The sequence below is a fragment of the Hyaena hyaena genome, unplaced genomic scaffold, assembly GCF_003009895.1.
Source record: "Hyaena hyaena isolate Hyena2069 unplaced genomic scaffold, ASM300989v1 scaffold_6, whole genome shotgun sequence".
Lineage (NCBI taxonomy): Eukaryota > Metazoa > Chordata > Mammalia > Carnivora > Hyaenidae > Hyaena > Hyaena hyaena.
In genome coordinates, this window is record NW_024080638.1 from 3,588,253 (window position 1) to 3,601,839 (window position 13,587).

Sequence of the window (13,587 nt, forward strand, 5' to 3'; positions counted from 1 at the left end):
TCAGCTCCTGAATTCATCAGCTACACGTCCTTGGGCAAGCTGCTTCTCAATCCTGGCCTCTATTTTCTCATCTTAAAAAAATTGAGCAGATCATTTCTAGACTCATGTTCCAATCCCCAAGTTGTCCATGACCTTTTTTGTATGTTTCTTGTTTGGAACACCTCACCAGTAACTAAAGAGAAAAGATACATCTTTGCTTCTCATTCATTTCTTCTCATTCATTTATCCTATGTCAATTTCTCAATGTGGGAAAATCCAAGGTCTCCAAAGAAACTAACTGTGTGCACTTACTGGGAACGAGGACCCAAGGCTGGCCTTTTGTTTGCGCCAGTTTCAGAGAGACGTCAAAGGAGTTTTAACATAGTGTTGACTACTGTCCCTCAGAGAGACTGAGGTAGACAGCAGGCACTGAGAGAAATGAACAATGTATGCAATGGTTGAAGCAGTGTTTTTTCTTCTTAAGCTAAGACTCTGTGGACACACCCAAAACAAGAGATGTCCTGAGGCATAAATCCTTGTTTCTAAGGGTGAAAACGGCCAAAGGCATAGCTCTCCAAAATACCCATTCTAAGAAGACTAGAGAAAGAATGAAATGTAAATCAGAGCACCTTTTACAGGCTCTTAGAATAGGTTACCTCAATTTCTCATCTTTCTCCTTTTCTTAAAAATAAATGAACAGATAGCATGTCTGGTTGGAGGAAATCAAAAGGCACAAAAAACCGTAAAGTAAAAAGTGAGTTTTCCTCCTACTGTGTGCAGGGATCTTCCCTCTCACCAGACCCCTCCAATCACGGACAGCACATGTTACCATACACACATAAATGTGGGGCTGCAATTTGGGGGATCTTCACGGTTCTCTTCGTTTTTATGGAATTTCCTTAGTGAATGTAAATTACATTAAACATTTAACTAATATCTGTGCCAGAGGTGCCTGGGTGGCTCAGTCAGTTGAGTATCAGACTCTGGATTTCAGTTCAGGTCATGATCTCAAGGTTTGTGAGTTCAAGTCCCATGCTGGGCTCTGCACTGGCTGTACGGAGCCTACTGGGGATTCTCTATCTCACTCTCTCTCTGCCCTTTCCCTGATTGCTCTCACTCTCTCACTCTCAAAAATAAATAAAGATTTAAAAAAATCTGTGTCCTGCAAGTAGAACATCAGCAAGGCAGTCCTTGGGTGATTGCATTCGCGCCCTTGGCATTCCTCACCTGCAATCTGTAATCTCCCAGGCCACTACCCCTGACCCTGCTCTGTTCCTTGAACCTGCATTTGGATTCCAGACACATCCCTCCACCTGGAGTGGGCACCCCAAACACAGGTGCACATGGAATTGGTCAATTTCCCCCAAACCTACTCCTCTTCACTCCTTCTAGGCTCTGGCTTTTCCCACTCAGCCCTGCTAGGAATGCATGCTCTGCTCCTCTGGTCAGTTGATTACAGTCACTTGAACCTCTGGAAAGTCCCTTCCTTTTCCTCATCTTTTCACTGCCCTCGATTTGACCATCACTCTCACCGAAGCAGATACACATACAACATTTACTCTGTGCCAGGCACTGTCATAAGTGCTTTACACATATAAACCCATTTCATTACTGCAACAATCTTACAGGGGACATGCTATTATTTTCCCCATCTTATAAATGAAAGGAAAAAAAAGATCAAAATGATAAATAACTCCATTCCTTAAATTCACCAGACTCTATTGTGCCTCCTTTGACTAGATTTTCCGTGGCCTCTTCTGCCTTCCAGACCCAAGTTAGCCATTGCTTCTTCTAGAAAATCTTCCTGGAGTCCCCACTATTGTCACAATAATTTTAGACTTTTAGTCTATCTTCATCCATGCAAAATACTGCCAGAGAAAGTTTCATAAGACATTAATAGTGACAAAACCTTGTTCACTGAAATTCTAACTTAGCTGAGCATCCTTATCATTAACTTGCTAAATGTGGCAACCCTCCCCCCATGAAACCGTAAGTAACTTCACAGCAGGACTTATTCATCTTCATGTGCCACTGATCTCTTCCATCTCTCAACCCAGGAGCTGGCACAGAGCCTGGACCAGTTCACCATACTGAATGGAAGTTAAATGCTCAGTGAATGGTTGACTCTGCCATGGTAGTTTTACTATTCTTCCATGAGAAATCATATATCCCTTATACATCCCCCCGCCCCACCAATGCACCAGACACAGGGCTATGTGCACAATAACTCATTTCAACATGTCGCTGAGCCTCACTTGTCTCATATATAAAATGAAAATAATGTTCAACACCCACCTACCCCTCCTTCTTCTAGGCTACTTACAAGGATAGAATGTCACAAGGAAGGTACTCTGTAACTGAAAAAAGCTGCACAGTGATTAAAGATGACTATTAGTATCAACATCAGCATTTCTAACTTAGTGATAGAGAAATATACAACCTGTATCTACTTTGATTTTTCAACTGTTTTAAATACTGAACGCTACTAATTGCTTCCTATGGAATAGCAGGGCATTTGGCAACTTATGACCTAGGATGACATAAAAGTTCAGACAAAGATGGAGAAAGAATTGAGAAGGTAAGAAAAGCTAGGTGTCCCTGACAGCCAGGAAGAGGGGAACAAGAAGAGCAGAGGGGAATATTCATTGGAGACAGGAGCGGATGCAGCCTCAATATGGCTCCCTGGAAACCCCAACCCACAACAACTCATGCCAATGCCAGGAAGCTCATCTGAGATTATCACATGGCTTTCCAAATATTTTTTAACCGTTTCACCAGTTTAGGAAAGTAAGACCCAAGTACAATGCCATGTCCAACTTTTTCATGGCTAACACATCCTCAAGTTAGGACTGAATCTGGCCATTTCCCCAATTTTCGTCAGTAGAAGGTTCCTTCTTGGTGTCAAAAGGATAAAAGGTACAGACTGCAAAAATATTCTCCTGATCAGTCTTTACCTTCCCCTTCCCTAATCTCAGAAGATTCATCTGGTAAATTGTTTTCAATTTATTCATCCAGAACTTCAAAAACGTACTTGGGAACTACCACATAGAACCAGAGATTAAAATGGATGGAAAACGTCCTTAGAGGTAAAAAGATGGTGGCTGATTCATGCAAAACTTCAAATTTGTGTTAGGGCATTAGAAAAACTGCCAGGTGGCCAATAGTGAGACTGATGCCTTGTGCCAAATCCATCTAGGAGGTAGAAGGCCTTGAATTACTTGGTCTCTATTTATACACATGCAGCTGGTCAATCAAGTAACTATCTTAATCCAAAAAGCACACTTTCAGTTGCAGATGTGGACATTTTAACATAAAATTGCCTCAGTTCTCTAATATATTGGAACTGACCTCTCTTAGACTTACACAAATGTTCCAGTAGCTTAAAATTAACTTTTTAAATTTTTTAATGTTTTATTTATTTCTGAGAGACAGAGAGAGAGAGATAGCATGAACAGGAGAGGGTCAGAGAGAGAGGGAGATACAGAATCTGAAACAGGCTCCAGGCTCTGAGCTAGCTGTCAGCACTGAGCCCAACACGGGGCTCGAACCCACGAACCGCAAGATCATGACCTCAGCCAAAGTCCGACGCTTAACTGACTGAGCCACCCAGGTGCCCCAATTAATTAAATTTATAACCAGCACATAAAAAGATGGTAGCTTCCTCCTCCCTTACATTGGTATTCTTTTCATTTTGCAGAAGTCTGATGCCGGAGTCAGCTTTTCTGTGCTTAATGCATTTTTTTAACTTCCTTTGTAATCAAACACAGGCATTAAGAGAGATTTAATATTCACTAATGGGATGTCACATGTCCTAGCTTGCACGTCTCCCCATTGGCCTCTGTCTTATGACTACCTGTCAGGCAAAAATCATTTGGGGACCTGGTGCTTTCTTGTTCTCAACTCCTATGTCTCCCTCTCACACTTAGCTTCATCTATATTGGCAAAACGAAGTAAAGAATTCAGACTACTAACCAAATAATTCAACCAAAGTTGTCCTTACAGGAATCTTATTTGTTTATGTCTCTTGGAAGTGAAAGTAGGAGCTGACTTTTTCACCTAAATTACCTTGATAATCACCTCTGTTGGCAAACCCATGACCAGGGGAGTTTTGCTGTGACAGAATCTGTTTTTACTCCTAATGCCAAGAGTGTTATTATTTATCCCTAAGAGCCTCACGCTCCTTCACTCTGTAAAATCAGAATCACAATTCCTACATTGTCAGGTTGTTGCTGAGATTAAATGAAACTATTAATATAAGGACTGCTGCATGCATATTTAAACACACACACATTTACTTCTAGGTAGAACATACATTACACATTGATCAGAACATTTATATTGCACGATACAATTTATGAAATACTTACCTACATTTTTCCCTCAATCTTCGTAAAAGCACCAGGAAGTACAGACAGGCAGCCACCATTTTACAAATGAAGAGCCAGAGGTTAAATGAGGTTAAGTGGTTTTCCCAAGACCACCCACTGGTCTGAGTTGTCGATCTGTGTAACCTGTGACCTCTCCACTGCCTATCCACTACTACTCCTTGCTCCACACAGCTGGCTAAGGCATTGGTTCTCAAACTTGGTTGCATACTGGAACCACCTGGAAAACTAATTAACACTGACACCTGATCCCATCCGCAGAGATTTTTATTTAATTGGTCTAAAATAAAGCCTGGGCATGAAGATATTTTTTTTTCTCAGTCTATTTCTTCATTTTCAATTGAATTTTTTATTGTGAGATAACTGAGATTCATGTGCAGTTGTGAGCAATAATATAGGTAGATCCCATGTACCTTTTAGCCAACTTCTCCCAACATTAACACCTTGTAGAACTGTAGTAATAATATCCACAAAATAATACTGGCATGTGTATAGTCAACATACAGAAGAGTCTCACCCCCAGAAGGATCTCCTGAATTTTCCTTTTATAGCCACACCCAACTCCCTCTACCCACCTATCTCTAACCCCTGTCGTAATCACAAATCTGTTCTCCATTTCTATCATTTTGTCATTTCGAGAATGTCAATCATATGGAATCATGCAGTATATAACCATTTAGGATTGGCTTTTTTCACTCAGCAAAACTCCCTGCAGATTCAACCCAAGTTGTTTCACATTTGAATAGTTCTTTTTTTTTTTTTTTTTTTAATTGCTGAGTAGTTCTCCACGGTATGGCTGTACCAATTTACTTCTTAACCACTGAAAGACATCTGAGATGTCTCCAGTTTCTATTATGAATAGAGCTGTTGTGAATATTTGTATACAGGTGAAGGTGAGTTTGTGCATCTTTGAGATAAATGCCAAAGTACACAGTTGCTGGGTGGTATGGCACTTGTGTGTTTAGTTCTTAAGAACCTGCCCAACGATTTCCTGGAGTGTACCATTTTATATTCCCATCAGCAATGCATGAGCAATCAAATTTCTCACCCTCTCCAGCTTTGGCATTGACACAATTTTTTCTTAAAAGCCATTCTGACAGGTGTGTGCTAGTTCTTCTTGTGATTTTAATTTGCATGTATTTCCCTAACGGCTAGTGATGTTGAGTATCTTTTCATGTGGCTACCTACCAATTGCATATCATTTTTAGTGAAATATCTGTTCATGCCTTATGTCTCTTTTTTAATTGGATTGTTTTTAACTGTTCAGTTTTGAGAATTCTTTATATATTCTAGATACTAGTCCTTTGCTGGGTATATGGTTTGCAAATACTGTCTCCTGTCCTACAGATTGTCTTTTGTTTTATTTTTTAATAGATAATTCTAAAATTTAAAAAAATTTTAATGTTTTATTTATTTTTGAGAGATAGAGACAGTGTGAGCAGGGGAGGGTCAGAAGAGAGAGGGAGTTACAGAATCTGAAACAGGCTCCAGGCTCTGAGCTGGCAGTCAGCACAGAGCCTGAAGCGGGGCTTGAACCCACGAGCCATGAGATCATGATCTGAGCCAAAGTTGAACGCTTAACCGACTAAGCCACCCAGGCGCCCCTAAATTAAATTATTTTTATTTTATTTTTTTAAAATTATTTTTAAACAGGTTTAGATTTATAGAAAAATGAGCAGAAAGCACAGAAAGTTTCCACATACTACCCTCCCATTCACCCACACATTTTCTCTATTATTACATTTTGCATTTAGAGTGGCATATTTCTTGTAATTAATGAGCCAAATCTGACACATTATATTTAACTAAAATCCATAGTTTTTATTGCTGAATAATGTTCCATTGTATAGAGGTACCATCTTTTATCTATTAGCCTTTCTAGGGACATGTAAGTTCCTTCCAGTTTGGGGCAATTATGAATAGAGGTGCTGTATTTGTGTGTAGGTTTTTATGTGGATGTAAAATTTTAATTCAGTTGGGTAGATATCTAGGAGTATGACTGTTAGATCATATGATAAGAATATGTTTAGCATGGTAAACAACAATACCAACAACAAGGTAAACCCCAGCCAAATGGCTTTTCAAAGTCATCAATTCAATAGTTTTCTCATGGAACGTGTCAGTGTTGTATCTGAAATTCCATCACTGAGCTGAAGGTCACCTAGTTTTTCTCCTATGTTGTCTTCTAGAAGTTCTCTAAGTTTGTGTCCTACATTTAGGTCTAAGATCCATTTTGAGTTAAATTTTATGGAAGGTAAAGTCTGTTTCTGGATCCTTTTTTCTTTTCTTTTTTTTTTTGCAAAACGATTTCCAATTGTTCCAGCTCCATTTACTAAAAAGCTTATCCCTTCTCTATTGAATTGCCTTTATTCTCTATTCAATTGTCAACAATTGCCTGTATTTGTATGGATCTATTTTGGAGCTCTCTGTATTGTTTCCATTGATCTACTTGTCTATTCTTTCATCAATACCACACTGTCTTGATTATAAGTAAGTCTTTGAGTCAGACAGTGTTGGTCTTCAAACCGTCTTTCTTCTTCCTCATTGTTGTGGTGGCTATTTTGAGACTTTTGTTTTTCCATATAAATTTAAGAATCACTTTGGCAATATCCACAAATAACTTGCCTCCAAGTAGAGGTGGAAGATTAGCTCCTCATGGGGCCCAAAGACCACCAGGGGAGGAGGAGGAGGAAGGAGGAGGAGGGAGGGAAGTGCCAGTGAGCCCCACCTCTCATCACTTTATTCCACCTCACTGCTGCTGGGTGGGGCTGAAGGTAGACTTAACACTGGGTCCACCGACACTACCCCACTGGGGGAATCGGAGCATGGCACTCACGGGAGGGGACCAGAGGGTGGGGTGGGAGATCAACTCCTCATTTAGCCCCACTGAAACCCATTCTAAGTGTGTTTCCTTAGACTCTGTGTTTGTCTACTTGGCATCTATTCATCACAGGGCCAATTACATTAACTATATTTTCTTGAGAGATCTTGCAGAGTTCTGGAAAGGAAGAACAAAAATTCAAGACCTAGCAAGCAGAAATTAAGGAGCCTTGGAGCAGTAAGTGCAGCATACCTTTCCCCTGGGCGCCTGATCCATGCCAGACGCGAGCCTGTGCCAGAAACCAAAGATGGAAGAGACACGGTCCTTTCCACCAAGTTGTGCAGACAAAGGAGGGCAAGGCAGACCTGCAAGGCCACAGCAGGCGCAAAGGGGTGCAGGGAGGAAGCACCCTGCCTTGGCGTGTCAGGAAATGCCTTCCAGATAAGTGGTCACTGGGCTGTGCCTTTGAGGAAGACTAGAGTTGAGATAGGTAACAAGAAAGATTACGACCCAAAAGAGCAGCATCTCAGACACCCAGCACCTTTGGCTTGTTCCACCCTATGCCCCAGCTCCCAATTTACTTCTGAACATTGCACTGTGCTTTAGTGTGGCCCCATACACGATTTGAAAGCGATTTTCATGTCAATCTTTTTTCTTGGTTAAAGAAATCGGTAATTTGCAGGAAGGTAGGAGGCAAAAGGCAAAGAGGCATTTTGGAATCACAAGACTTTGATTTAGAACAAGACTGATTTACCAGGCAGATGAACTGGGACAAGATATTTAGCCTCATTAGGCCGTAGTGTCCTCATCTTCAAAATGGGGAAAATACTTATAACTCCTACCTCACAGACTGAGAGTAAATCATTTCGGTAGGCGTGTGCTAAGCGCCCACGCTGTGGCCCGCACTGGGCCTGCAGAAAACGAAGATGAGGAAGTCACAGTTCCTGCCCATGAGGAGCTCCGGCTTCAACCTCAGGGGCAACTATCTAAAGCAGAGAGTACAGGACCATGCCCAGTAGACACTCAGGTTTCTGCACTGCAGCCTGTGGCATCGGACATGCTCTAAAATCCTGATAACAATTCTTTATGTGTAGTAGCCTTTTTGTTGGGAAATAAATGAAGTGCTGTTCTTAAAATGTCAATTATAAGAGGCCTCTCCAATTCCAGCTCCTCCTCCACACAAACCGCACCGGAGGAACATCACTACTGGGAAGGAACCAGGCGGAATGTTCCCAGTTGCAAGTGGCTCATACACACACTGATGAGTCACAAGGGTGAATGCATCGGCTCAGGGAAACAATGTCTGACAGTAGAGGTCGCTCTAGGCTCTGTTTCATTCTGAGGTCACTTTACCATCAGGGCACCAGCCACCTGAGTTCCGTGCTCCCTGGTGGGTTGGCTTCAGGTTGGCTTCCCGGTAACAAACGTTGCCACAGCAGTTCGAGGCCATACCAACACCATGTCAACCTTCCCAGCGAAAGGCCTGCACCTCGGCTCCGACACGCTGAGGTCACATGCTCGCTCCTGGCCCACCATTGTGGCCAGGTAGATGGTGGCTCTGACTGGCTTAGCCCCTTGGCTCTGGAGAGGAAGTCAGCCTGGGGCCACATGTGATGCCCAAGCAGAAACTGGAAGTTGTGGGGAAGGGTTGAGGGTGAACTGGAGGCATCAACTATCATTCCACAAGTGTGGCCTGTGCTCTGGGGGAGGAACACGGGGACGCAGGCCGAGTTCACGGCCTGATCTTCACACACACTCCTCTTCCCTGGACCAGCACTGCCCTCACAGAAAGAGTTCTTCAGTGTTTTCCCTGCGAACTTCACATTTAGAGGCTGACCATCCTGCTCACCTCTCTACCTGAAGAGAGAGGGAGGGGGACAGTGCTCTCAGGGACCATTAGTTCCCATCTCCTCCACTATCCCATTGTGTCCCACAAACTTCACTTTTAGATCTCCCCTACTTGGCATTTCCAAGTCCCCAAACTCTACCTGTTCTCCAGGACAGGAAAGTCACCTTCCTCCACTGGGAGACCCTCACAAGCTTCACACTGCAACCTTCCTGCCCTGCATCCGCGTTCCTTCTAGAATCAGGCAGACATCTCTGGCCTCCTGCAGTCCCTCTACCATCCTCATCTGCACTGGGATTCCATATCTGTATTCTTCCACTATCGTGCAGTCTAAAGAAGGAGAGGAGATCAATACACGTTTGGTTGGTCATTTTAGGCAGGAAGTCAATGACCCATATTTTTCCACCCAAATTAAATCTGTCGTGTCTTTGACTGGCTTGAATAAATTCATGTCAAAGATTAAGTGATTAGTGTTTTCACAGCCTCTGGCACACGGGGATGACTTTGGAGGAGGTAACCAGGCAGCGAGGGCAGCAAAGCTGTCACTGGAGATGGAAGTTGCTGAGGGTGTGCGGAGTGAGGAGAAGATGGGGGTCGGGGCCGAGACACAGCTGTGGTATCTGCACATCTTCAAGACCAAAATGTGGAAGAAGGTTGCCATGCGGTGCTAGCTTCCTGCCTGTGACTTGGGGCACATCACTTTCCTCTCTGCTTCCTTGTTGGTATCTCATCAGGATTTTAGGATTAGTATTTATCTAAGGTTCTTGGGGTGCAAGGAGTGGAAACGAACGCTGGCTGATTAAGCAAAAGATGTTGCAACAGCAGGTATGTGTGAAGAGATCAGGGTGGTAGAGACTTGTGCGACCTAAAGAATGTGAGCCCCTCAGAAAGAATTCGCATTCAGGAAAACACGCACACACTGTGCCTGCCAAACAAAATGCTCCTAATGGCATCATCAACCTATAGGTCCCCAGTCTGCAACCCCTCCCTACAGGAAAGAGCCCATGTCCCTGCACGGCACCAAGGTCCTGCCAGCCCCAAGGGACTCAAACCCCAGGCTAGAAACCCAATTCTGGGCAATGGGGAAGGACTACATGGCAAGGTATTGGACAATAAAGACCACATCTAGTTCTTTCACAAGTCCACAGCCTCCGGCACAGGCCCAGGACAGACAGAGCCTCGCAGACCACCCCAAATCAGGACTCTAAGGTAAGAGGTGGCTCAGGGAAGTTCAGTAGCCTATCAGATTACACAGCTCACCAGTGTCTGATCCCACAGATGACAGCAGAAGGGGGCAGGGGAAAGAGGAAGGAGCCACCATCTTGTAGGTGGACATTCATCCCTCAACAGAAATCTCACAACACTCACCCTCAGCCTCGAAGCCACCAAGTGGCCCCTACACCTAGCACTTTTCTGTTTACAGCTTTCCAATACACTGCCTCCACCTTCCCACCCCAGAAACACTGAGCTCAGGCCTTATCTCCCTCCCAACATGGATGGCCACCAAATCCCCCACTAGCTGTGTGTGATCCCAGGGGATGGGCCACATTCTGGTCATTCTGTCTCCAGCCCTGGGCCCCATCCACAGTAGGTGCTTGGTAAGTGCTTAATGGCTGCTAACCACGAAGAACCATTGCTCTACCCTCCCACCCCCCAACCCCTACTCCACCGTCCCCTTTGGCTAATTCATATGTTGGAAACGTGATGTCCAAGGTAAGGGTATGAGGCGGGGGCCTCTGGGAAGTGACTAGGTCAGAGGGCAGCCACCATGAATGGGATTAGTGCCTTTATAGAAGGCCGCAGAGATTTCCCTAATCCCTTCCACCATGTGAGAACACAGCAAGATGTGGGGGGTCTGCAACCCCGAAGAGGGCTTTCTCCAGACACAGCCATGCTGGTTAGAGCCTCCAGAAAAAAACTTCTGTTGTTTACAAGCCATCTGGTCTGTGGTATGTATACCCTAAGGTAACCATGTTTGCCCTTCTGGAAACAATGATAAGTTAGAAGACTTGGGCTCAACCACTGACACAGACACCTCCCTCCTGGTCCTATTTCCCCATGTCTACAGCAGGGAGAGAAGCCCATGATTTCTAAAGGGCTTTCTGTTTTTTCTGGATTCAGTGGCTTTGCTCTGTGAGTGCAAAAATAGCTGCAGTTTTGGCTGGGGTTGGTAGGGGGATGGCCCCTGATAGGTAGAAATGGCCCCTCACAATCAGAAGATGCACACCCATGGGCTACACCCCTGAAAAGGGGAGGCTGTGAGGGGAGGTTAGAGAGAGAGCCTGGGGAGATCAAGCCAGGATGAAGCTGTGCGGAGCGGTGGGAAGATGTGTGACCATCAGGGCCAGAAGGACACCTGGCTAAGCCTCCCACCCCCACTTGAGTACGGGTCCCAAGCTAGTCCCTTAACATGAGCCTTTGCCTGCCTCTTAGCCCACGGGCAAACAAGCAATACATCTGGTGAGCTGAGTTTTGAGGAGCTAGGGGAATACACCGGGCTTGGAGATGATGTCACCTTCGTGATGGGAGTTCAGGGGGTTGGGTCAGTGAGGCACAGCCCCCTGCTCCACTGCCCACCTACTACTCTTGACTCAGCAGAGCAGAAGGTGCTGAGATTTCTAAGCCCAAATCCCCACCACCACGTGCCATCAGACGAGAGCAAAAAATCCAGACCAGACAAAAACCAGTGCACGTTAAAGTTTTATGTGAAATTCTGTAAATGTGTAGAGAGTGGCCGGAGGCCACCTGCCCACCAGGCCTCGCCGAGCAGGGTGCCGCCACTCAGCACTTGCTGTAGATGGCCACACTGCCCCGCTCCTCAAACTCTTCCTTGCTAACCCACAGCTGCTGGAAGGCCTGTAGGGAGGCCAAGATGGAACCGCCGGTCCACACGGAGGTCTTCCTCTCAGGAGCGGCGGCCACTACAGGGCTGTCCCCAGGGCAGAGGAGGCTCAGCTCCCTCTGGAAGCGCCCGGGGAAGCCATCCAGCATGGTGCAGCCACCACACAGCAGCACGCTGGCGGCCATCTCCTCCTTGAAGCCCGCCTCCTGGCAGCGGTCCAGGCAGGCGGCGGTGAGCGCAGGGAGGCCAGGCTGGTTGCTGCCCACCAGGGTGGGCTTGAAGAGCATCTCGGCGCACTGGAAGCGCTCCTGGCCAATGGTGATGAGCTGGCCGTCGGGAAGCTCGTAGTCCACACGCACCTCCTCCAGGCCCAGGCCGAGCTCCTGCTCAGGCAGGAGTGCCGAGTAGCAGCACTTCTTCTTGATGTGCTCGATGATGTGCAGGTGGTCGTCCGTGAACTTGTGGCCGGCCTCGTTGAGCAGCTGCAGCAGGTAGTTGGTGAGGTCGCTCCCAGCGTAGTCGGCGCGTCCCGTCAGGCCCGGCAGCACGTCACCCTCCGAGATGGGCACCACGTGCGAGACGCCGTGCCCGCTCTCCACCACCAGGCCCGAGGTCTTGCCGTAGGAGTAGATGGACAGCAGCGACTGGGACGTCACATGCATGGCTGGGATGCCGAAGGTCTCGAACATGAGCTCCGCATACTTCTCCCGGTTGCTGCTGGGGCTGAGCGGGGGGTCAGAGACCAGCACGGCGTGCTCCTCGGGGAGGATCTTCATGGCTGTGTGGAAGATGTACTCCCAGATGCTCTGTACGCAGTCCCAGTCCACCACGATGCCGTATTTTAGCGGGTTCATCAGCTTCAGGGGCGCCTCCGTGTTGAGCAGCTCGTGGCCCACATAGGTCTCCTTGCGGGTGTCGCCAGCATCGGCGGCTTCGGAGTAGCGCTTGCCCACAGTGGAGGAGATGAAGTAGGTGGGCCTTGGCTCCCCTGCATAGCCGCACTTACAGTACTGAGAGCCCAGGTCAATGATGAGTGCCTTGATTTTGCGCACCTTCTTGGGCTTCATCTTCAGCTGAGAGGCTGACCCGATCTCCCGGATGCCAGCATCAGGACCCGGCAGTGTTCCTGCCTCTCCGGGGTCCCCCTGAGCAGTGCCCATGGGCATGGGGCTAGGGCTGCTCCTTGTCGCCATCTTCCTTCTTCGCTCACCTTTCTCACATCCACATCCTAGAGCTCCATGGGGAGAAATAAGGGGGTCTGCCTCCGGCAGTGCCTTGGCAACCCCTCAGGATTGTGATGTCACTGAGGGCTGGTCCATTCTGGCAGCCCCGGAGGGGTGGGCCTTGGCAGGCCCTTGATCGGTCAGTCACCCCTACTGCTGTCCACCTAACTCAGCTTGGGTCCAAGACAGAGCAGGCCGCCACGGCCAGCAGTTTTAGAAATCCAAGCACACTGGGGTCTTAGGCTTTTGTGCTCTCCCCTTACAACCCTGCTCTTGATGCCCTGTCCATCGACTGAACACCTTTTCCTCCTCTGCTTCCTGGCTTGGAGGGTGATAAATACTTGGGCCCCTACAGTAAGCCAGTGTTGTACCCAGGTACCTCATGTACGTTACTACAAAGAATCCTGAGGTAGGGCAAAGCTGAGGAAATGAAGGCTCAGAATTTAAATGATTTGCCTGAGAGCGAACAGCTCTTGAAATGTGTGTATATT

At 46.5% G+C, this 13,587-nt stretch overlaps 1 protein-coding gene across 1 annotated transcript; it reads right to left on the reverse strand.

Moving 5' to 3' along the window:
- Window positions 1-11,718: 11,718 nt before the first annotated feature.
- On the reverse strand, window positions 11,719-13,587 carry ACTL7B (actin like 7B). Its single transcript, XM_039239597.1, has one exon. The coding sequence runs from the start codon at window positions 13,064-13,066 to the stop codon at window positions 11,813-11,815; it is 1,254 nt and encodes a 417-aa protein (XP_039095528.1). The 5' UTR covers window positions 13,067-13,587; the 3' UTR covers window positions 11,719-11,812.